Source organism: Oryzias latipes, chromosome 3 (assembly GCF_002234675.1).
Source record: "Oryzias latipes chromosome 3, ASM223467v1".
Lineage (NCBI taxonomy): Eukaryota > Metazoa > Chordata > Actinopteri > Beloniformes > Adrianichthyidae > Oryzias > Oryzias latipes.
The window spans coordinates 17,211,245-17,237,958 of NC_019861.2; the positions used below are offsets into that span (position 1 = coordinate 17,211,245).

Sequence of the window (26,714 nt, forward strand, 5' to 3'; positions counted from 1 at the left end):
TTAAGTACACCTTGCTAGTGCTTGGTTGTAGCCCTTTTTGCCTTCAGAACTGCCTTAATCCTTCATGGTGTAGATTCCACAAGGTACTGAAAACATTCTTTGAAGAGCTTTGTCCATATTGACATTATAGCATCACACAGTTGCTGCAGCTCCACATCCATTATGCCAATCTCCCATTCCACCACATCCCAAAGGTGGTCTGTTAGGTTGAGATCTGGTGAATGTGGAGGCCATTTGAGCCCAGGGAACTCATCGTCATGTTCAAGAAACCAGTCAATGAGCCTGTGTGAATTGTAGCGTCAGCTTCCTGTTCATAGCTGACAGGACTGGCACCCAGTGTGGTCTTCTGCTGCTGTAGCCCATCTGCCTCAAGGTTGGACGTGCTATGCATTCAAAGACGCTATTCTGCAGACCTCGGTTGGAATAAGTGGTTATTTGAGTTACTGTTGCCTTTCTATCAGCTAAAACCAGTCTGGACATTACCCCCTGACCTCTGGTATCAACAAGTTATTTCCACCCACAAAACTGCTGCAAATTGCATATTTTCACTTTTACAGACCATTCTCTGTAAACCCCAGAGATGGTTGTGAGTGAAAATACCAGTAGATCAGCAGTCTCTGACACACACTGACTAGTCCATCTGGGACCAACAACCATGCAACGTTTAAAGTCACTTCATTCACCTTTCTTCTCCATTCTGATGCTCGGTTTGAACATCAACAGATTAAATTTACTCATGTCTACATGTCTAAATGCATTCAGCTACTGCTATGTGATTGGCTGTTTAGAAATTTGTGTTAACGAGCAGTTGGACAGGTGTGCCTGATATAGTGATTAATGAGTGTACATATATTGAGACATATTTAAAAATTTTCAAGGCTTCAACTCACAAAGGAATAGAACATTTCTTGATTTGTTTTGCGAGATTTTGGAGTCTGTTGTTTATGACCATCAGATGGTCATTTGCTTTCCAAATTAGGCAAGAGACGATACCAAAAATTGGTCCTTTAAAAAAGAAAAAATTCCCATACTGTCCATCAAAATAAACCCATCTATTGTTAGTCACGATACAGTGTCTTTAAAAACTACATCAAGCTTATCTTGATATATTTCATATATTTGTTTACCATCATACTTCTTTCCTACATATACCTCCTGTTTGAATGGCTATAAATAAAAAATTCACACAAACTAAAAGCCATGTATGGCTTTTAAAGGTCACAGCTTTTTTGGGACTTCCCCATGTGACTTAGAAGGTTCTTTTTAATTGAAAAAAAGTAACGTTTGAAAGAAAACCCCCTGCAGAGAACACTAAAGTCAATTCCTAAACCAGGATTTACAAACAAGGCAGAAAGTAAATATTTTCAACACAAGGAAAGTAGATTTTTCATGTATTGCCCTACTTAGGAGAGCTTGAAAAAGAAACTGAAAAAAAAAAAGAAAACTGCTTTCTGTTTGCTGATCAGCATTAATTATTTTGTCTTACATTATGCATACAAACAAGCCAAAATTTGTCACTGTGTTCCTGGATCCTGAAAATTGCTCCCTTGGGATATAACATGGTTCTGAGCAGAGAAAACAAATGAAAAGAAGTTTCCAGCTCAATCTCTTTATAGCGTAAAAAAAAGAAAGAAAAAAATCTCACATACTTGCTATTGACTCAGTTTGGAAACTCTAATAAAACAGTTTATTTTTGAATTATGAAGGCTGGTTGTGTCAAAAATGCACTGAACCCATTCAATGGCTCCAGTAATTATGTGTTATCTGGAATGCATTGGAGAGAATATGAAACCCTAAAATGTCATTTATCGTAATTTGGTTTTGCAGGCCACCAACAACTTTCTTTTAGCATCTCATTGATGTCTCTAAATCATGTAACATTAAAGAGGTTCAGGTTGATGAATTTAATATCAATTGACTAGACAGTAAAGCACAAAAAAACTAAAAGTAATTTTCTGTAGATTTAATTTTACTGAAATGGGATAAAAACGTAGCGCATATAACAAAGTTATTTCAAACCGTGATAAATCTAATGTCCAAAATTTCAAAACATTTGGTGACAAGGCTTGTCTGACCTTAACTTTACAATTGTTTCTGGGAAATTTTAAAAACCTTCTGCAGAAAACAGGTATTTGACATTGAAATAGGACAAACAGACAGGGATGAAATAGCAGGAAATGATTGCAGTAACAGCAATAAAAATGGTATTTATTAACTGAAGAAAGCAAAAGCAAAGTTTTTATGGAACTCCTTAAACAAGCAAAGATTAATTTAAACAGATCTGGGTAACAACAGACATGTTAGTGGGTAGATAACTAACAAAAAGTAAAAATAAAACTCGAAATAAATGGGATAGATTATAAACATGTTATGTCAGATGCAAACCAGTGATTATTTTTGTAACGTCTGTAATGGAGATAGCTTCACAAGTGACTAACACGAAGCTTTTATCTTCTAGCCACGAACACATCTATTAGATATCTGAATCACGGCTCTTAAAAATGCTGACAACTATGGATGTGCATTATGCATCTGATAGATATCGATTCATGATCTATTGCACATTTCCGCTTAGATGTAACAGACAACCCTCCCACAGCTGTTCAGGGTATCCTCCGGCCTTGCCCAAAAGTAGCTGAGTTGGCACCAGCAACCCTGTGACCTCGAAAGGAATTTAGCAGGTTCTGAGGATAAATGGATGGATGTAAAATCGCAGTGCTTATCTTATATAGTAGATGTAAAAAAAATAAAGTACTGTACTCTAATACAAATCTAAAAATATTCCAAGATTAGATGGGAGACCCCTATATGCAGGTGCTTTTCAGAACACAATTAGTAGAAATATAACAGAGTAACAAAGTAGAGTTGTCTGAGATGTCCAGTAGACATTTAAAATAGATGTAGTTATGTTAGGATTATGGTCTCCTCCCACTCCTACTGGGGAATCATCGCCCCACCTGTTACCATTCTCCTCATCAGTCTTCAGCCTATTTATGGACTCTTCACTCTCCAGCCGACGTCCGTCTGTCTGCTCTCAGCGGTTGAGTATTGACCTATGCTAAGCTCTATGCCAATGCCAAAACCCTTTGCGACTTAATCCGCTGTTTTTCTGCCCCTTCAATTGCCACCAGCGTCATCCTCACCATTGTTCTCGTCTGCTGTCCATGATCGGGACACAAAGCAAGGCTCCACAAGGCTTCACAGTCGTCGCAACCCCTTACCAGACCAGCCGTTCTTCATTCCTTCAGACGTCCAAGCCACAAGCCGTCAAAGCCAGAACTCTTCACCACCACTGGGACAAAATAAAGACTTTTTCTCATTTACCATCTGTTCTGTCCTGCTTCTGGGTCCAGCCTCGTTCATCCTAACAAGTTATCTAATAGACATTCTGTGGCTGTCATCCCATGGAAACTATCAATAAATTGTCTTTCAAAACTGTCCATGATTCAAAATGTTAATAAATAATATAATCTCTGTCAAGCCCTGAAGCCAAAGACTATTGGGGACTTAATATTACAATCACAAAAAAAAACAAAAAACACAGTGACTCCATCCATAGCACCTATTGAGAAGAATTTGAGTATTATAAGTGACTTCCCAAAGTGCCTTAAGAACAGCTGTAATAACTCAAGCAGACAAAGATGGAAAGAAAAGGAAAACAATTATAGAACTGTTAGCGTTCTTGCTTTAGTCTCAAAAGCTGTTGAGACAACTTCTGAGGATCCAACAGAACACCTTAACCTACACAATTGCAGTAACATTCCAATTTGAATTCACACCAATCATCCTACTGAAAATGCCTGCTGTTTCAGTGAAGCTGTGAAAGCAAATGGGATTGAAAAACACAAAGTTGGTTGTATTTTTCTGGACATATTCAATACTAATTATTCTGGTTGTAATTTATTGGAACTATTATTGTCCAGCTTATAATAATAATGGATTGGATTTATCTGTGCTTTTCAAGACACTCAAAGCGCTTACATTGTGTCCATTATTCATTCACTTCTCATTCATACTTGGTGATTGTAAGCTACTGTTGTAGCCACAGCTGCCCTGGGGCAGACTGACAGAGGTGTGGCTGCCAGTTTGCACCTATGGCCCCTCTGACCATCACTGGGATCATTCATGCACATTCACACACCAGTGGAGCCACACTGGAGGCAAGGAGGGTGAAGTGTCTTGCCCAAGGACACAATGACATTTTGGCTGGTGGGAGCGGGGATCGAACTGCCAACCCTTTGATCATTGGATGACCTGCTCAACCACCTGAGCCACTGTCACCCCCATGTCTGGCGACATGGTGGCTTGAATTATTTGTGTAAAGGAGTCGAAATCATCTATTGGAGGGATGCGGTTCTAAATGCCTCTAAATGATCTACCATGAAAGTAATCAGTGACTTGTTAAACTTATACTGCCCTCACATTAAGAGTACACCTGTAGTCTCACTAAGAATTCAACTGTGACTCATTTTCAAAATTGCAAACAATATTGCATTACCTCCCTTGAGGAAATTTGATCAAGACATCTAAGTCAGCTGATCTAACTCCACATTTTCACCCATCTCTTATAGACAGCAAAAAAGGTTGGAAGTATCTTAGACAGTCTGAAGTTGTTCACAGAAAGACATCTCTCTAAATGTCAATAAAACGTATTCTCGATAATTTTGCCAGACCTTAAAAGTTGTCTTGGTACAGTCATTGGCCTTTAATTGACTTGCAGTGAAACAAACAGCATATTTTCACTCTGGTTTAATAAAATCTTCTCCCAAACAATTGATGGTTATATTTTGACACAAACCTACAATACCTCTAGATTACAAAAAGTAAATAACCACTTTGACACTTTTACTTAAAGATTTAATGATCTTTCTTTTTCTTTTTTTGTTTGTGTGTTTTGTTAATATGCTAGTGGGCCATAGATGGATAATTTGTAGCTAAATCTGACACAAAATATTTATTTTCTTGCTAGATTTATTAACATGTAGATGTTCACCAAAAAAAAACTATGCATGGTGGCGCAGTGGTTAGCGCTCTTGCCTCACAGCAAGAAGGCCTCCGGTTAAAGTCCCGGCTGGGGGACATGGAAAAAAAACAAACAAAAAAAAACAACATCAATGGGGGACATTTTTGTGTGGAGTTTGCATGTTCTCCCCGTGCAAGCGTGGGTTCTCTCCGGGGTCTCCGGCTTCTCCCCACCAAGTCAAAAACATGCTTCATAGGTCAATTGGCAACTCTAAATTGTCCCTAGGTGTGAGAGTGAATGAGTGTGTGTTTGTGGACATTCTACCCTGCGACAGACTGGCAACCTGTCCAGGTTGTCCCCTGCCTTTGCCCACAAGTGGCCGGATAGGCTCCGGCAGCCCCGTGACCCCGAAAGGGAAAAACGGTCAAGAAAATGAATGAAAAATGAATGAATGAATGTTCACCAAAAAAATAAACAAACAAAAAAGTATCATGTAATACCAAAATGATGCCTGCACTAATGGGAAGTCTTAGACTTGCTTACAGTTGCTGGCATAGTTCAGTTTATGCAATAGGGTTTGTTAAAATCATTGCAAACTCCGCGCAATTATTTTTTTAAAGAGATCAAATTAGCAAGGGTCTATACCATGCAAAATCCGTTTTTTGAGCTTTTAAATCCATGAAAACGAGCAGGTTCTCATGTTGTGATGTAGACCAGTGAGAACAGCCCCTTCCAGGAAGAGTCTGTGCTGCCAGCACCGCCTGCAGGCTAACACACACACACTTTCTCAGTGGAACTAGCGGTAATCGACAAAATGCTTTACTTTTATATGCACAATATGCACATCCATCTTTGCAAAACTTTGGATGTTGTATGCTTTCGTGGGCGAGACGCAGACACACTGCTGAGGGTGGCTCAAGGATGATGCCGTGAAATGGGCGGTGTGGGTACCGGATGTTCTCGGGTTGCCGGATGTTCTCGGGGTCTTTCGGGGTCCTTCGACCAATGATGACGTCACACTATTTGATTGGCTGTAAGTTGCCACGACCAATGAGTTAACGTCGCTAAGTTCTTTTTAAAACTTTATTGACAATTGCGGTATCATACATTAACAATGACATTAACGTTAACAACGAACAATAACAATGTAATGAATATTGCTTCGAAGATCAGTCACCATTGCCAAACATAACATATTAACATAGAAAATAAAGAATAGAAGGGAAAAAAAGAAACAATGAACATTACACACAAATAAATAAAAACATAAGTAAAATAAAATAAAGGAACATAGAAAAATCTAAATCTCGTGAAGTTTGTATTTCTGAACAAAACTAAGCAATTTCAAGCCATTCTTCTTTTTCATATAATGAAGTGATTGAAAGTAAAAACAGAGCTCTTTATTAAATGTTATAAAAAGTGGTTTGGTCTTCAAAACTTGACCTCACCAAGATGGCGGTGCTCTCCTTCCATGAGGAACCACGTGATGTCTCCTCTAGTGATATAACTCATTAAGGACCCCGAAGGACCCCGAGAACATCCGGCAACCCGAGAACATCCGGTACCCACAGCGGCACCCACAAGCAGCGAAAGACGATGCCTCAGAAATTGAGTCGTCTTAGTTCAGGTTAGGAAAATAGCTTACGGAAATAACTCATATTTAATTTCCAAATATTTACTTTTATGTGCCAAAGGTAAAATGTTATCATATACATGGATATTGTTTACTATAAAGGACTTAAGAATAGTATAGTAGTATAAGCCCTTTAAATTTTTTTTAAAAAGCATAATGGGTGTCTCAAGTGATTTCCTTTGTCTAGACTAAAACCAGTACTTTGATTTCATTCTCTTTTATGTAGCTTACTCTGGTTTTAGAATAATTTATTGTGTCTTCTAACATATTTTCCAAAAACTCATTTATATTTTTGTGCTCACTTGGACTACTTGAAAAGCACAAATGATTGCAAGCCCACGCCATTGTAGAGATATTTTCAAGTTTTCCTCTCCTTTTTTTATTGCTTACAGCAGCATCCTATTGCAGGCACTCTGCACCTGACAAAGATGTTTGACAGCCACTGATTTAGTCAGTGGCTGTCAAACATCTCTTGTTGTTGACTGTCAGAAAGTTCAGAAGAAACTCCTGTTTCACAGACAGAAAAAAATATACATCCACTTGATCAGTGATGTGCTGCTTAGATGGTTGCAGGGCTGTTGTAATCTCCGAAAAATAACTGGTTCCCAAGTCTTAGAGCTCACACAATTGAACTCACAGAAGTTTGTTTTTACATTTACATAACTGCTTTGTAGCTAGTGACTAAAGTTCACTTAAAATATTAAGTTATTCAATCTTTATCCATTTCTTTACATGTGATTTTATGTATTTATTAGAAATAAATCCTTTAAGACCCACTCTGATGAAAATTTTGTTTTTAACATGCTCTTGTAGCAATTTTCTCATGGAGGACATACAATATATAAAAGAAAATTAAGCTTAAAATTACATTTCTGAGTATTCCTTCTTTCGAATCGTGAATCAGAAGCAGATAACAAAATGCCATCGTAAAAGGATTGTAGCAGTTATGTTGAAGTTCTCTGCTCCACTACATTCTGATGCATCCATTCATAGACAAATAGATCCATGTACATCTTCGTTTTGCTCGTCTGAACTGGCACCCGGCTCAAAACTGCCGGATAGCTCCAATATTGCTCACCATTCTTGTTATACCGGTAATTTTAGATTTGGGCTCTGAGGGGCTGTAAGCTAGCAGGAGAGTGCAAGAACAAAAGGTTCTCATTAACATTAACGGAGGGGGGGGAGGGGGGCACCAATGCTCCTGCTCACGACTCAGAGGCAAATTAGTTTTTATATATGACTCAACTTTAAGTCTCAAGTCCAAGTCCCTATCTTGACTATTTAGCATATACAAATTATGGATTCTCACCTTAAAATTTTGACAACAAATAAAGAGACACACTCCCACATTTGAAAACTATATAATTGCTCACACAAAAACACACATAAGCAGAAAGGCAGTGTTGTAGTGAAGGTAACACAAGGTTTTGATTGAAACAAGGTAATTTGTCTTGCAGAAAAGAGCATGTATAATGAAAACATAATTAAATATCTGCAGTTTTGATGAATTATTGATTTTATGTGAATGTCAATGGCAATATGCTTTGCTTTTTTTCTTTTCAAAGTGACAAATAGCATTGTTGGTCCCATAGCAATAAAGGCTGTTTAGGTTTTTCGATCAAGAGGGAGCTCCAGTTTTTTTTAAATAGTGTTGAGTTGCCTTTAAATAACTCAGAATCTTGTTACTTTTTATTGGTTATGCTCTACAGAACTTATTATACATTTAATAATTGCATTAAAAACCATAGAGCCATACCAATATGTGCATCAAATTGCACATATTGGCACAATAAATGTATCAGCTCTAATTTATGGTTTCTTAGTCACAGTTTAAAATGTGTACAAATGGAATCTAAAACCTTTCCCTAAAGATGTTGTAATAAAATGCTTGCCTAATTAATTTTGCAAACATTTCTGTAAGCTCTATGCATGTTTAAAAAACAAGTAATAATATTAATGTGTGCAACTTTGAAATAGTTTCCACTTAAATAATAAAATAAAAATCACCCAATGTGCCTATCATTATCACACCCTCATGCTCAATCAATTGCTAAATTTTCCACCTTTTCTTCACAGCATCACCATCATACTCTTGCTTTTAAAGTCATGGATGGTGGTCTCTCCCCATTCCAGACGATTTCTCCAGCCCTCCTGAACCCTGTTCTTCACCTGCACCATACTTTGGTATTTGCAGTGTTTATTCAACTATGGTCAGAGCTTATCTGAAGCATTTCAGAGTTCTCGTTAGGATGATAAACAGTCATTGTGTGCTTAAACACAACATCTAACCTCATATTTTCCCCAGTTGTCAAAATGTAATCTTTGAGATGCTTTGGATAAATGCACAGCTAAAGGCTATGTAAAAATGATGCAAAAAGAGCAGTGGAACTTCATCGTGGTTCTTTAAAAAATACTAAACCCAGGTAAAATCCTTTTTTTTCTCTTCATATATTGGTCATAGACAGTCACAAGACATGATAAATAATTTATTAATTCTGAGAAATGTTTTGAAGAAAGATACTGACAGTATTGTATGTGTTTTCTTTTGTGTGTGAAATAAACTGTTCTTATTTATGTATCTGCATGCCTTTTTTATTTGGTGAAAAGGTAATTACAGTATGTACACTCTGTAGTGATTGGTATTTGCAGAGGGTGTTTAGGACTAAAATCTGACAATTTCCTACTATATTTAAAAAAAATGTTTTAGGAGAAATTTCACAGAAACAAGTTTTCTTCGTTTGTTCTGCAAGTTTGGATATGCTGGTTGATAGTTCTTTATGTTATGCAAACAGGACAGGAACTGGGGTTATCTAAAACCTTGGTGCCTATCCTAAAAATACACCAGCAAATGCTAGTCGCAACAGAGGACGAGCACACACAGATATCAAGAAGGCGTGTTAACGGTTTTGGTACTTCATTGTGTCAGTAAAGAATATTCAGATATGAATCATAATAACTGCTTTAAAGTAGGCCGTGAGATCACCCAGGACTTTTACTTTGAAATTTTAAATTGAATTTCAAAAGCTCCATCTTTTTGCCAGCATATATGTGTAGGTTCTCTTCTCCTGCTACAGACTTTGAACTGTTTCCCCCAAAATGTCTGCAGCCCTGAACTGATGATCATAGAACAGATAATAATTATTAGAAAATATATTTATTTTTGCTCAGAAGTTAATTGCACAGCCCCTAAGACCAAAAACAACTTTTTTTTTTAAAACATGATGATATTCAGTGATGAAATGTTGTGACATATTATAAAAATGAAGACAATAAGACAGTTTCGCTTTCAGAAAGTCCCCACATGGGCACTGGCCAAGCCACTGTCACAAAAGTTTACTTATAAAATCATATGTGTCACCTACTGCTGGCAGTTTCTTTTATTTTTTCCCTTGCACCAAATAGGACTTAAAGGTCTTGTCTCCTGCCTGACTCTGACGTAAGTGCAAGAAATCTTGTCAACTCCAGCTCCAGGGTCCAATTTTACAAGAAAAGGTTGTATGTTAGTTTTAGGAACATTTAGGTGTTAGAGCTGGATAAGAAATAAATTAAGGGGTTTTATTCAAAGGCACATATCACCAACTTTTTTGCAAGCTATTTTTTTGACAACAACATACACACAAAAAAAACCCACAATAATTGTCAGTAAATAGTCTTGAATTAACATCTTAATGTCACTCACCCCATTGACGGGATAGGTTTTCCAGTCCAGTTCTCCTAGCACTGCTGTTGTGTCCAAAAGGACCACTGAAAAGAGCGATGGAAAGGGAAACATAAAGAAGGCAGGGAGAAATTTTAAATCACAAGCAAAATCAAATATGAAGGGACAGCACAAAGACGAGGAAAAAAAGGGTTGGTTTTTAAAAGAAAAGGAATGAAGGGGAAAAAATAGGAAGAAAGCACACAATAGTTATCAAAGTGTCAATTTCAAGCTTATGGAACTGTAAATATTTAGTCACCAGTAAAAAGTCAGCTTTTAGGACTGTTTTTAACCACCACTAGCCTTAGCTTAGCACATAGCATGGCTTCTACCTCTTCTGCTTTCACCCTCTTTCCTGCCCCATGTGCCATATATTCTGTGATGATCCTGCTTCCTTTAGTGAGGATAGTGCTAGGTGTGTCAAGTGTAGTGTTACCTTGGACTTGGAGGCCAGGCTACGGCCGTTAAAGGCACGGCTCCGCACAGTGGAAGCTAAGCCAACTCTGGTCATCAGCTGTACTATAGTTAGACAACTGAAGCTCCCAGCGACAACTGGTAGGTGTTATCCAGGGCCCAGAGTTGGTGACATTGAGGGAAACCTTAAGATGCTTGCCCAGAGTAAGTCTAGGTTTCCTCGAGTCAGGATTCACGCAGGCGGGAACGACTACCGACTGGGACAATCAGAGGTACTCAAATTAAACGTAGAATCGGTGTGCAAACTTGCTAAGTCGATATCAGACACTGTAATTTTCACTGGTCCCCTACCGAACCTAGTCAGTGATGAAATGTACAGCCGCTTTTTATCATTTAACCGCTGGTTAGCTAGATGGTGCCCACATGATTGCGTTGGTTTTGTTGACAATTGGAGCGCGTTTTGGGGGAAGGCCGGTTCCATGCGGAAGGATGGCTTCGATCCCACTTTGGACGGATCCCACTTTTTCTTGGAACATTTCTGCATTCATTCCTTAGTTTTCATTCATTCCTTAGTTGTGCAACCTGACAACCCAGAGACGAGACCCGGGTACAGAGCAGCAGTGTATAACTCTCCTCAGAGACTACTTTAGCGCTGGTGCAAAACCCATGCTGGGAAAGTCAACCCACTCACTGTGACAAGCACACCCTGGACCATGTTTTAACTTGTGGTATGTATTAATTATCCAGCTGAGTGTTCTTCCTCATAACCCCATTATTTCAGATCACTTTCCAATTACCTTCCAGTTTACATTTTAACATGCTACTGCCCCAGTGAATAAAAAACAGCTTAGAAGAACATTATCTGACTATTCTGTGCCTGAGTTTAAACTCACAGTTCAACCAATACGTAGTAACATGCTGAGCAAATACTCTGAGACCAGCTATAGCTTCAGTCCCAGTAAATCGACCAGTTAGTTAATGAGGCCTAACAAGCCCTCAGGAGAACACTCGATGTTGTTGCCCCTTTGAAACCTAAGCTTGTTAGACAAACAGAGTATCACCGTGGTTTAACGCTGAAACGTGTTCTCTTAAACAAGTAGGAAAAATCTTGATCTTGTAATTTTTTTGTTAAACAGCTCACTTAGTAACAAGTGTCTACAAATGTTAGGCTAGAAAAATATCATGTTTCCCACTCAGGTGATGCTGTGAATCTCTCATATCATAAAGAGTTCTTAGTGAACACAGCCAGAAATGCTGTTCTCACTCAGCAGTCATGCTAAAAAATGTAGGAAAAAGAAACATACATTTATCAAACTTGCATCATTCGTTTTCAGCACAGACCTAAAAAGACTGTTCAGTGGTAAATTGCTGTGTACTTGCACAAAGCAAGTCACCATTGCAGAATTGGTTGAGTCATAGCTGCTACTTTCTAATGAACATCCTATTTACAGTAAATTGCTTGATCACACAGCTGTCAGTTTTTTTTCTGAAAACCACACATAGATGTAATGGGGGTAATTCTACATTGGGGCAAGTCACAGTAGAAGCATAAAAATGATGAGGATGATATGTGAATAGAGCTGAAGATTCATCGCAGTGATCTATGACAGTTTATGTTGTCAGTCATTGTGGCCTGTAAGACTGGGAGAGATTTGCCCCACAAAGGCTCAGTGATGACTGAGCATGGAAAAACAAAAATAAATCTACTTTTTTTCAAAACAACAAAACTCTATGTACCAATGGGAGGACACAGATTTGAAGTCCAGAACAGTACATGTGCTACAGCAGTTGCCATAAAGAGGACACTAATTGAAATGTTTCAATTTGGAAAATAAAGTGAAATTGTCTTTGTTTCACTTTAAATCCTAAATGTGTGGCCAGTAGGACTCCACTGCAGGAGGCAGAGTTTTGGTAAAATTGTTTTTTGTCAAAAATAGTAAAACAAGTGAAAGAAATTGATACAATTGAGTCACATCTGCCACACAAGGGGATCCTAACACAATGAAATAAATAATAAATTTTACTTAATTTATCACACAATGGGGAAGTTGTTCTCCACATTTGACCCATCCCCTCCCCTGGGGAAGCAGTGAGCTGCAGATGAGCCACGCTCAGGAGACAACAGCTGGCAGGACAGCAGGCATTGAACCGCCAACCCTTCGGTTACTGGACAACCTGCTCTCCCACCTGAGCCACTTGGCCCCAATGAGGAAAGAATTATAACAATGTGAATGACAGATGGTGCAAAGAGATAAAAAAAAAACAAGAACTACCACAGATCTATAGAGTGAAGTGTTTAAAAGTGAAATGACATTTAAAGCTGATTGCAAATTCAGATGAGTGAGCATCACCAGCATTAAAAGATACTTGCAGAAAAGTAAAAAAAAAAGAAAACAGTATTTTATATTTTTTGGTACTTTGGAACTTGGTTCAAAACAGTTCTGATGTGCATCATTTGATAGCTGTTTACAAATAAGTAGGAGTGTACATAATTATTATGACAATGTGTATTAGGTTGCTTTGTTTTTTCTCCAAACTTTCAGTGTCTACAGCTGCACCTGTGGTCCATCAAGAATAATGTTTTTTTTGATTGAATGCTTATTTGGGCATAACATTTGCAACTGGGGCGACAGTGGCTCAGGTGGTTGAGTGGGTCGTCCAATGATCAAAGGGTTGCCGGTTCGATCCCCGCTCCCACCAGCCAAAATGTCAGTGTGCCTTGGGCAAGACACTTCACCCTCCTTGCCTCCAGTGTGGCTCCACTGGTGTGTGAATGCGCATGAATCATCCCGGTGATGGTCAGAGGGCCCGTAGGTGTGAACTGACAGCCACGCCTCTGTCAGTCTGCCCCAGGGCAGCTGTGGCTACAACCATCACCAAGTATGAATGAGGAGTGAATGAATAATGGACACAATGTAAGCACTTTGGGTGTCTTGAAAAGCGCAGATAAATCCAATCCATTACTATAACTGTTGGAGCTTGGAAATATTCAGTTTATTTACTTTAATTCAAAAATTGTCCAGGAAGATATGTCAATAATAAGGGGTAATTTTTCTGTCTTATTTCAGTTATGTACTCTTTTTTTTCCGTACATTGTTGTTAGATGCAGCACAATATCACCCTGTCTTGTGTGTGCATGTGCACTTTTGAGATGTATGTTAATGCTATGCTCTGGCTGCCTCTGAAGAAAGTAAAGAAATACATTCTATATATATATATTCATGTCTATTCCAAAGGTACAACACAACCAGAAATGTTTACATTTGAGGGTGTAAATCTGCTTTTACATTATCCAGTTAAAAGAAAAAAACAATGACAACATCACTACGTTTTTGCTAAGATATACCAGCCAGTTTTAGGTCCATCACCACTGCTTGGTACATAATAAGGATATGTGAAAAAACAAGATGGTATATTTTCAATTAGGAAACACAAACTAGCTTGGGGTCTGTGACTTCGGAGCCACATGTGGCTCTTTTGCCTTTCGATTGTGGCTCTCTGAAGAAAAACAAAACAGTCATTTTTAAAAGTAAGGCTTTCTAAATTAGCATTGATTTAATGTACATCCCTGCTCACATCAAAAGGCCTTATTTGCCCTATATGCTTCCTCCAGAATGCACAGATTTTAAAAACTAAACAGAACTTTGGTCAAAAAGTCAGATTTTTTTCAGACTGCTTAGTTTATTTGAGGAGTTTAAAGCCCACCTTTTCTTATGCTGCACAATATTAATTAATAGCTATCCATAGCGGAGTTGCTATATATATATATATATATATATATACATATACACACATATATATATGTGTGTGTGTGTTTATATGTATATACCGTAAATTCTGGACTACAAAGCGCACCCGATTACAAGCCGCACCCACCCATATTCACGTGTTTGACTGCTTTTATACATACACAAGCCGCGTCAGAGTACAAGCCGCTCATGTGTTAGCCGATATTGTCATCCTGACAGGTCACGCCCAGCATCCCAGAGTGAGTGCAATTTATTAGCACATTGTGGGTGGTGCCAGCTTTGCCTCTGGGTCACGTATTTGAGTGTATTGACATCTGTCAAACAGCATGGACCTCTATTCTGTTCACAAGTCCCTCAGTTATGGTGTTTTTATTTCATTTTTTTTTTACTTATTGACAATCTAGGTATCATACATAAAATTACAAACAGTAACCATATAATCAACATTACATCCCTCAGTTATAATGAGGAAATTTACATCCGCGATTCCACATTTCCCATGAGTCTTAGGGGCTAAAGGCGGGGCCAACGCCCGGCTCGCCATACTGTTGTACGTGTTTAAGAATGAGTATCAGCAGTGCATGGAGGGGTGAACGGGAAAAGCTCTCCTTCCGCTTGTGTCGCGGCAGCGTTATGGGAGTAACAGGACTGGTTAGAAAACACAACGGTAAAATACAGCAGCGGCGACTGAAAAGCGCGCGCCTCAGCGCGATACGCGCGCCTCAGTGCGGCGCGTGCGTCAGAATTCAGAAGCCTCTGCACTCCGCTCCCGCCCCGCGCGCTCCTTGTCTCCCCTTCCTATCTACTCCGACACCTCTGGCCAGGGCAGCTTCAAGGAGGAGCACTTTGTCCCCGTTGCGCCGGTTGATGGAGCAAGTCGTTTCTGTGCAAAGCAATCGGACTTAATACTGTACGTTTTGTGTATGAGGGGCGGATGCGTTGTTACGTGTGGGAGCCTTCAGACTGCCATCGGCCCCGCAGCTCAATCAGCAGGAGAAGATGTCTCCAACTCACACGGAGGCTGTGAGTTTTTCAAAGCAAAATTCCGCTTTTACGGTTTCCTTAAATGGAGTGTAAATTCACTCCATGCGCTGTTCTCTCCGTCACGCAGCAAACCGGCTCTTCCAAACCCGTTGGTGACGGTGGACTTTTTTACGCTGCTTTTAACGATTGCTTTTAACTTGAAAGCTTCATCGTAATGTAGCGGCGATCACGTGCACGTTGGGTCTAATGGCCCCAAAGGATTCTGGGATGCGGCCGGGCATGCGTGTTTCGTTTTGTTGAACCATGACTGAAGTGTCTAAGACCTGAAGTCAAGTCCATGCTGTTTGGCTGCTTAGAGGTGTGTTGAATAAAAATGCCTCGTGCTTGGTGTTAGATAGAGAATTCAAACTATTCACTGAGTTCGAAAGTACGTACATGGCGGCCGCCAATTAAATCCATAAATTAGCCGCGTCACTGAATAAGCCGCAAGGCTGTAAGCGCAGGAAAAAAGTAGCGGCTTGTAGTCCGGAAATTACGGTATATTCTTTCAAACATTTACTGGATCATAAACCAATAAAGTTAAGTTTATGTTCAGGTTAACTGCAGTAAGTAGGAAAAAGGATGACAGTTCACTAAACTAGACCCAAGGTATAACAAGAGAAAATGTCATTTTTGACTTTCACTGTTCAATACCTTTCATTTGAGTACATTAGCTGAACTGGATTGACTGTGTTTGGCACAGGAAGTCTTTTATTTTAAAGGGAACTCACACAAACTTCTGTCAAAAGTAAAGAACAGTTTCACATTTTCAGAAAATGTTAGTTTTTTATATATTTTTGTTTATATTTGTGTTAAAAAAAGAAATATAATTCATATTGATTATAAAAATAACAATGTTAATCAATGTAAAGCAGTATCTAGATATGACTTTGCTGCTTATATTAGGTTTTGATCAGAAAGAAACAGGCCCTTTTACTTCTAAAAGTTACAAACCACTGAACAAGCAAATTTCGTCTGGGCCATATGTAGACCAAACAGTTAATTAAGACTTTGAATTAACATTTACCCACCATCTATAAATGCTTTATTATCGCAAAGCATCACTACAAGAGGTAAATTTTAGATCATCTGCCAAACTGGTATTGTTTCCCAACTGAAGCTTGAACCGAAGCAAATTCTGGATAAAGCCTGATTAATTTGAAATGGACTCTTCCTCAGCATTGTGAAGAAATGTGTAGCATTGCTAAAATTCAGGGCAAAATAAAAGGGGTTTGAGGGAATTCAAGAGACAAAAGAATAGAAATCCTGTTTTGGTGCTGCTTCATTTGGTGTGAAGTTACAACAAGCACACAGCTTTTAAGACCATTCAGAGTCTGGAGGGATTTGAGTGAGGAGGTTTTGTTGGGTCTTTTTGTTTTAGTGTTTTTTTAGACAAGTTCAGAAGCTAAAGGAAACATTCTGAAGAAACAAAATGTAAAAAGTCCTGTTAAGCTAAATAACTTATAGTTTTTTTTTCCCTACAAACCAACTTTACATGAGGTCCTTTTAAAATTATCGGATTTCTATTTAAATAACAGTCAACATGGTATCATTGTGTTCTACTTGTGGCAAATACCCCATTTACTAAATCAATGATATGTTGACATTGAAATCACACAAACAGATCCCTTTCACATTCCTTAGACTTACACCTCTATGAGAGGTATGTAAATTATTGATTTCACTCAAGGGCACTACAGCCACATTTCTTGAGTGGAGCTAGATAGATGTTTCTAATTTTCAAAATGTTTTTTTTTTTATTGTTCCACTTCATAACATACTACATTGGCATATAAAAAAATCACAATATCAGAAACAAATCCTAAGACATTTTTAATATCTATCATTCTGCCATTTTTGGTGTATTAAAGGCAAAACATGGAATATTAAAGAAAACAAATGTATAAAAAGTTAAGGAGCCTTATGAAAGACATTAGTCAATGTCTGTCTCAATTGAAGTGATTTTGTAACGTGGCTGCAGTTTACTGCAGGCACAGCTTTGCAGAAAATATAACACATATTTTCTTTGTGTTAGTTTATATCCACTGACCTGTATCCTCTGACAACAACGTTACCTTCCAGTCAGGACCGTTTCTTATCTTTTATTTCACTCTTGTGGGTGTGACTTCCCCTGCTGCTGCTGCTTATTAAAGCCCTGTAGCAACAGGTTCAGATATTGACTAACATGAAAAAGATTACAAAAGACACAAAGCACTGTTGTAATACAAAGTTATGATAACATTTATTTCTGAAAATGGTGACCATCAACAAAATGTTGTCAGTTCTCTTGAGAAGAGCAATAGGCCCTTGGTTTAAAGTTCCACTCAAAGCATGATTCTATATATTTTCAAAGTGTTCCAAGTGGACTTCTAATCATGATTGTGCCATTTTTAGACAAAATGAAGAAAAAAACTGTGTTGTTTTGTGGAACATAGTTTCTGCAGAGCAGCAGAAGTTCATTAGAAATTTACCTCTTACTGAAGAGTAAGCCCACCTCCACACCCCATCATCTATCTGTTTACACTCTCTCCTGCTAGCTTACAGCCCCTCACAAACCCAACCCAATATTACCAGTGCAACAAAAAGGAGGAGCAATATTGGAGCTATCCAGCTGTACAGTTTTGAGCCAAATGTCAGCTCCGGCGAGGAAAACAAAGACAATCATGGATCTATATGTCTGCAAGCAGATGCATCGGAATGGAGCAGAGCAGGGAGCTTGTGGCCTTCTGATTGTTGTTTCTATGTCACGGCTAAGAGCTTTTATCATCTGCATTTTTTTGTCTGGTCCTGATTCCCAATGATTTGAATATAGAAATACTCAGAAAGGCAATTTTTAGCTTAAATTTCTTTATGTCATTCATAATCAGAAAACTGCCACAAGTACATGTTAAAAACACCAAAAACACCATTTACACCAGAGTGTGTCTTTTAGAAAACAGGTATGTCTCCTAAAACATTTCCAAAATGGTCCATTATTTTGTCATCTTGTTTATATTGTTTTATTGTCATTTGACACGTTTCTGTTTGCCTGAATCTTGCATTTGTCTAAATGCAATAATTCTTCATGTGTTCTCAGTCACTTTGCTCAGGCTCAATGAGAGCCATTATAAGGCCCATGCTAGGCCTCTAAAGCCAATATGATGTGATGAAAGCACATTTTCCTTTGTCTTTCTGCACACAGTTAATTACAATCCCTATCACTAAAGAATGTCCCACTTCAGTGGCTGACATTAAACCTAGGCGCTACATTTTAGATGACCTGTTGCTCCAGTTTATGGCACACTTTGCCAAATCTTTGCTGATATAATAGGGTTGAAACAGAGGACGAACCAGATAACCAGAGGAGATAAATCTGCAGAAAACCCAAACTAACCTTCTCAGTATTTAGAGAGACTTCATTTATTCTCAACTCTCTCTTGGTAATTAAAGACTCAATTATTATGAAGTTCCTTTGCTTCATTTCAGAGGGATAATATGGAGAGAGGCTGGAATGGAGAGACAAGGAATTGAACAGTTTTGATTTTCTTTTCTAATTTAAGATTAGATGGTGGCAGGATTCCGTCCCTTCCCATGTCTGCTCTGCCTTCCTCAGCGATCTCCCCCATCACTTGCACCTGCTCGTCCTTCTCGGCCAGAAAGTAGATTTTTCTCCAGCTCCCCGGCCTGTTCCTTGAAATTCTGTTCTGCTTACTGATTTTGTTTTGACCCTCATCTGCCCCAGAATTGCCCCTACCTGTCCCCTGTTGGCATGTCAACAGCCTGGTGAGAAAAACCCTGGTTTTGATTGTCTTTGCAAACTTTATCTAAAAATCCTATGGACTGTAACGTAAGAACTGTCAGAAATGGAGGGCTTGGTTACTCAGGCTATTGGTCAACTTCCTTTCTCTGGGCCTCACTAATCCTGGAACCAACTATCTCCTGAAAGATTTTGCTGCCTCAGTTAGCTGCAGTCTTTATGCTGCATCCCGATGTGCTCCCCTTTTGTGTGGATGTTCTGGCTCCATCCCCACCTGCCCATTCTTCTGCATGTGTGCCGTTTTAAAACAAAACATAAAAGCCTGATTATTTTTCCTTCCTTGACATCTGGAGTGTTTCATAATATGGGAATGTAGTTTTGCTTTTGTTTTTTTTGTTTTTTTCTTGACACAAGAATAATGTTGTTTAGCCTGTTTGTCTGCAGTAGGCAGATTCAGTTTTCTCTTTTTCTTTTTTTGTGGCTACGTTTCTTTAAAAAAAAAATCTCATCCAAGTTTATTGGATAGCTTGAAAAAATTGCATAAAGACTTGGGAAAGTTTTATACCCACCCAGCATTTAGAAAAGTTGAGTTATGTGAGAATCCTCTGTTATATAATCATTCAATTCACAGTACTGCAGGAGACAAGCAGTTCACTGAGATCTCCCAGAGAAACACTTTCTATCCTCCCTGCAGTTTCCAAGATCTTAGGGTTTAGAAAACCCCCAGGAGAGTAAGAGTCATTAATCACTTCATCCAATGATAATAAAAGTGGACAGCAACATCTAATACACCTCGTCCTGATCAAAGACAATGCAGTCCTGAATGTTTTTATTTTCTCCCTGAATGATTAGAAGTGTCTGTCAACAGCTAAGAACTGCACTTGCAGCTAAAACCCAAAAACTCTACAACACAGCTGATGCAACAGCCACAATGGTTGTCTCATAAATACACTGAGGCTTCAAGCAACACTGATTAAACTTCTGAATTTAGTCTGGCTAAAAATTACCGAAACACAAAAGACAAATAATTATCATTATGATGACAATTCAGGATTGTCTTACATTATGCAACAAAGCCGAGGTCTTTAGTTTGAGCTTGGTATGAAAGTCAGAGTCCGAGCAAACGCAATCTATGTTGAACCCTGTATTTAGTCTTTATTTTTTTTTTATTAAGGAAAAAAAACAGGAGTAGGACATTATTTTTTTAGACTGTTTTATCATAAATTAAATATGAGAGAAGACGGTCAGTGAAAAGTCCATTTATTAAAACTATCCCGGTTAGCAACAACAGAAGTTGTTCAGACTCAGAACATTAGAACTTTTGTTGGATGCTGTTTGCACAGCGGGTTGAAATCGAAAAAGAGACACAGGCCTATCATTTTCTACAAGTGGGGCCAGGGAGGTCAAGGGTGGTCCTTCAGCAGCGGTCCAACACACTAGTTATGAGTTTAAAATAGAACAAAGGCAAAATTTGAGGAAAGATACAATCTAAGCTTTCATTCCATAACTATAATGCTTTTCAGAAAATGCAAGTGTGGAAGACCACACACACGTACACACATACTCTCACCTGCAGCATTTGTTTTAAGTTACGTACTAAAAATGTTAAAAGAAAAACTTAATTAATCTTAAGTCACTTAGTGCACTATTAATTTTACAATTTGTAATTTTTGAATTACTCAGCATTTTTGCATTACATGTCCTTTTTTTATAATAACAAAAAGTAATGGGGCTGAATTCCTTCAAACACCACAAATTTAAAAGTGGACAACCTACCAGTGCACACTTCAGGAAAATGACTTGGACTTTTTTATTAAAAGATATTCTGGGCTTACAGAGGACTAAACTCCAAACCTTATTTGTAACACTGATGCTAAGTCTAAATTTATATTGGTGTCATTTTAAACTACTATATAGAAGTTTAAAATCTATAAACCAAAAGGAGAGTTATCTTATTTTCTAATAATTTGAATGTCTACTAAAAAGCTGAACAAAAACCTTCAACATGAAGGGAGAATTGATTTTCCACAGCTAGACAACTACTTGTAAGATATTGTTTATGTGGCGGCTCTCTATATTTTAAGCATCTCACGTTGCCATTTCTCCTGGTTTCCCCTGAGAGCACCCCCTGCTCTTCAAGCCTGTCACCATCACAGTCCAACAGCCTTCCTGCTGGGAAAACACACACACACTAAACTCAAACACACTGACCATCTAAAAGTCGAAGCCTCCTTCACCTTATTTGCTTAAGGTCTCCTGTGATCTCTGCAGGTTCTTCTAACAACAAACACTGGAAGAAAGTGCAGTTTCACCTATTCAACTAAGCAAGATGATGTCAGGAAAAGATTAAGTGGCTGCTTTTTATCCACACCGAGACGTTCTTACTGTGTCTTAACATACAACTGTAACCGCACAAACTACCCAGTAAATGGCGATGACTTAAGAAAAACAAAGTTGTTATTTTTAAATGAACTTAGAGACAGTAAATGATTTTCAAATACCAAAATAAATACACTTGTCTCTCTGCAGCTGTTTTCTTGGGACAAAATGAGCCAAAAAGATGATATATTTTTTCTGCGCAGCAATCTATGTTCTCACCACAGAAGATCAAGGGGGAGGAGGAAGAAGAACCTCAGGAGCAGCAGCAGCTGCTCGAGTTTGCCAGAGTCTGGCGTTTACTGTGCTGATATGTGCCATCAGATGCTGGAGGTGAAGGACGGTGTCAGAGTCACTTCCATATCTTTAAGGTGTTTGACTTCCTGTTCACATTTTCATGTTATACATTATTTTATATGAGAATACGCACTGTAAGAAAGTATTTCTGGTTGGATTCGGTGCAGATTTTTTTTTTTAGAATCATCTATAACAACATGCACCTTTACCTGCAGGAAAAAAAAAAAAAAAACTAAAGGTGAATTTTCTTTATTGAAAACCTTCAGCTTTAATTGTTATGTAGTGTTTTCCTTTACAGGTTGGCCGCACTCACCTTGATGCGAGCTTCCCGAGTCCGACAGGACACTTTTCATCAAGAGTAAAAGCACGCAGTATTTCCCAGCGGAGCACATCGTTGAGTCAGACTCAAGTGCGCCTTGAATTAAAATGCCGCAGAGACACTTAATACATCCGCACGATGGAAAAATGGCGAGTTTTCTTTGCAGATGTTTCCGGAATCTTCAACATAAATGCGCGAAGCGACAGTCTTTCAAATACCCTCTTCTTTTTTCTTCTTCTCCTCTCTCAGCTTAAGATCTTGGGTCCTTTCAAACAAGAAAAAAACAAGCGACTCATGGTGAAAAGAAGGGAAAAAGAAAAGATAACTAAACTGTCAAAAAAATTAAGAGAACATGGTAAAAAGGTGACCAAGTCGATGCGTAAAGAGTGTCCTGAAGTGTCCTGACGAGCGGCTCTTCGCTGCATGCTTGAGATAAAGTCCGTTTGTCAGCCACTTTCTTTCTATTTTTTTATTCGAAAACACAAAAAACAAGCAGAAGACAATCAAAAACCCAAGAGACTTTTAACCAGCCCGTTCCGCTCCTCGTCCCTGTCTGTATCAATGCGTGCATCTCTCCCTGTTTTCTGGATGGGAGAGATGCTGCTGCGCAGGTTAACGGCTCTTTTTTTTTTTTTTTCAGAACTCAACCATAAATAGTTATTCAGAGGAAAAGCCCCAATTTGTCCAATAACTCCTCCTCGGTGGCATTTGACCATCTTCCGTTACTTTTCCAAACGTCAAATTACTTGTTTCCATCAAGCCAAAAGTGCTGCTGGATTATTGAATCGAGTGTGGTGGAGAGAAATATGAAGCCAGCAGACGGCTTCATGAAGCCGGGGTTGTAGCTTTCTCTTCCATTGCATTACGGTAGTGATAGTGGTAATGGGTCTGGCACCATCTCTATTTTCAGTGCAAAGGAGGAAGAGGAGCAGACAGATTGATTGCTTATTACAAATTTGATAAAGAGCATGTTGAGTTTATGATGGCAACATGCATGTGCAACTTCAGCCGGACCATTAGAAACCAATAAGTTCTACGCTTTTCCTTACCCTTGACTCAGGAGTGCACCGAAACATCCTAGCTGATGAAGACTATAATGAAGATTGTTGTAGATGGAGGTTTTCTAACAGCCCAGAATCATCAGAGCTGTGCTGCTTAAAGATCCACTCTATTGAAAATTATGTTTACTGTGTTTTTAACATGTTATTGTGGCATTTTTTCTAATGGTGGAAGACATGAAGAACAATTCAGCTTAAGATTGTATTTCTGAGTTTTCCTTTATTCAAGTCATTAGGAATCAGAAGCCGTCAAAAATGATGTTGGAAAAAGCTTGTAGTGATATAGGTGCTGCAAGCTGGTGGGATATTTGTAAACAAAGATATATTGGGAAGGTAGGAGTACTCCATGCCAACAGTCCCACTCACAACTCAGATGTGAATTTCCAATTAACTCTTGCTGCTCTGCAGAAGCCATGTTCTAGAAAACAAAACAATTTTTTTTCTTTCTTTTTTTGTGTGTGTGTGTGTGTGGGGGGGGGGGGGGGGGCTAAACATTGTATACTCGTACTTAAAAGACAATGAGAATAAATCAAAAGATGACCTGAGACCGACTTAAAAAATGTGTTGTCTAAGCTGATCTTTCTGATACAGTGTATTGGAAAATACGTAGCCCGTGTCCTGACATTAAGATATTAAAATATATCTTGTTCCCACAGATTATTATTTCGTTCGCACAAAATACTATTCCGTTCCCACAAGATACTATTGCGTTCCCTCAAAATACTATTCCGTTCCCTCGAAATGATTAACTCGTGCGAACGCAATAATTAATCCGTTCGAACGCAATCATTAATCCGTTCGAACGCAATAATTATTCACGTCATAAGTCATTCACGCGGATATGCTCTCTGTACGCCGGCAAAAGCCGCTTTCAGCGGTAACTTCCGTGTCTCTGTGACCCACATTCGTTCAAAAAAGGAACATGAAAAACAAAAATGATCACTTTATTACTGTCTCAATGAATATAAGAAAAATATCAAAAGATTTATGATAACTAGGCTGCTTTGTCATACGATAGCTCCTGCTAGGCTACTACTAGCGCCGCCGCGGAGCTCTTTGATGTGTGCCGGCATTTGGACAACTGGCTGGTCGGTTGACAGACAGACAGCTAATATTGTAGTTTAAGGTCGAATAGGAATAATAACATTCAGGACTTGTATTTTATTAACTTTAGCAGTCAGTCGCTTTACATTCGAAGGCTATTAGGCTACATGCTAACTAACTAGCCGATCATGTATCCTGTTAATAATTTGCGTCATAGATTTACAGCGGATAACTTCAAATTTCTGTCTGTGTGTGTCTCATTACATTGCATTGAAGACACGGATTCGAAAACAAGATTTTACATATTTTGGAATAGAGGCGAGAAATGTTCATATTTCCTCATTCTGTCAATTGGAACATGAATTACTCTTCTATAAAAATGGTTGCTTAAAGCATTTGGTAATGAAATATTGGCACTTATAAATTTACATGTGGCAAATAATGAAATTCATCACCTAATGCTTGTAGTTTCCCTTTAAGAATGAAAAAAACATATAGAAAACTACTCAAAACATTTATTTGATTCTCCTAAACTACTTTTTTGTTTATTTAAATGAATGAAAACACATAAAATAAATAACAGAGTATCTTATTATCTTGTATTATATTATTTATTATATTATTATTTTATTATATTATTATCGATGCATTTCCACAAGTTTGGAAGCATTTCCTTTTCCTTTGTTCAATTTGTGTAAGGGACTAGAGCAGCAATAAAAGAAGAGCAAAACACTCAATTTAGGGTTTTTAATCTGAGTTGGGACAGCCTAATCAAAGAGTTAAAACTACTGACCCCCACCCAAAAAAAAAAAAAAAAAAAAAAAAAAAAAGGGAAACAAGTTTTCGCACCGACAATTCCTTATCTGGACATTTCAGAACCATGGATAGTGACACCCCCTGCAAGGTGTGGCTTTGTGGCATTAAGTTCTTCTTCAGTTTTACTTGATAAATTACTTGATTGATTACAAGTAAAATGATCCCTTTTAGAAGCAAAATGAAGATTGTGCTTCATACAGTATGTTGCTCTTTCTCTTAAAGACAACAAACAGCACCACTCAAAGACTACTTCAGCAGTTCTCGAGTGCAGATTTTTAATTTGTCAGAACAAATACAAGTATTCACCTATCAATCCTTTCAGTGTCCGGGGGATTGCTTTCATTCTTCAATTAGTCTGTCCAACTTTTTACATAAAACCTGCATATCTTGGTTGAAATGGATTTTGCTGCAAACAAAATCTATTTTGTTTGAGTTATTGTGTTTTGGTTTTAGTTTCATATATTTCATGTTTTTCATCCTCCTTTTAACTGCAGTTGGAAGGACTCTGGGCACACAGTTATTGATTAGGATGGTCATTAGTAATCCATTTGTTTCCTACTGAGGAAAAGGAAGAAAACTGTTGCCTGTATTTCCTATTTCTTTTAGTTTGGCATAAGGCTCCATTCAGATACATAAACCAAAGATCTCCATATAAAACTTTGGGTATTAAACTACCCCTAACAGAGCTCACAGGTGGAAGCCGGGGAGAAGGGTGGGGTGATGAACGCAGAGCTCGCGGAAATTGAAGAAGAGGGATTGGACCGTACACCTGGAACTTAAGCAGGACACTAAACAGGTGAGTTAATTAGACTGAACCCACCGCTCAAATCGCTTGCCTGAAATACTCCCAGGGTCGTTCATTTCTGCCCAAAATGCATTTGGACTGAAGTAATTTGTCCCATAAATTTTTTTTTAGAATCATAATATACATAATTCACCATGACACCAAACATTTATTTCAACAGTTTTACTATTAGGAATAAGCTTCAATGTCAACTATTTGCACCACTTTAGACTTTAGAGGATATATTTGCTCAAATTCGCCCCTGACAATTATTTGACATTTAACACTGGATTTAAAGAGCTCACCAGTTTGTATTCCCACTAACAAAAGAAAGTGGATCATGGAAAATTTTATTGGGTATAGACTTTGTTATTTCACAGCATAGTGGTTTTCTGGTTCCAACGTGGCGATGTCTGTATAATGAAAAAACGGCGACTGAATTGACTTTAAATTGACGTCAAACTCGCATGATCCAGTTGTCTTCTACAGTTAATGGAAAGAACATACACCTTCCATGTGAGTGTCCTTCTGAAAGGCTATAATATTTCTATCAGTGTGTCACAAGGAGTCCATCGCAATTTTTATGGATCTTTTTGTAAATCCCAGTCTGTTTTTTGTTGTTGTTGTTTTTTATGGGAAAAGACACAGTGGACAAAACTTGTGTTCTACTATATATCACATTACTGAACAACCCCTGCAGGATGGTTAAATACATTTTTAAATAATTACAGTTTTTCTCAGTCGCTTTAGTACAATTCTCAGATCAGAATTGAAGTTTGCAAATACGTGTGTGCATTTCTCAAAA

The 26,714-nt window shown here is 38.3% G+C and overlaps 1 protein-coding gene across 1 annotated transcript in view; it reads right to left on the reverse strand.

Moving 5' to 3' along the window:
* The window catches only part of LOC101171316 (ephrin type-A receptor 6), a 55,379-nt gene extending 32,280 nt beyond the window's left edge, over window positions 1-23,099 (reverse strand). Inside the window, exons 1-2 of the mRNA XM_020713193.2 lie at window positions 22,202-23,099; window positions 10,276-10,340 (exon numbers count right to left, since the gene is read on the reverse strand). Of these exons, the coding sequence (XP_020568852.1) occupies window positions 10,276-10,340; window positions 22,202-22,280 (144 nt within the window). The 5' untranslated portion in view covers window positions 22,281-23,099. The remainder of the gene's footprint in view (window positions 1-10,275; window positions 10,341-22,201) is intronic.
* Window positions 23,100-26,714: the final 3,615 nt, after the last annotated feature.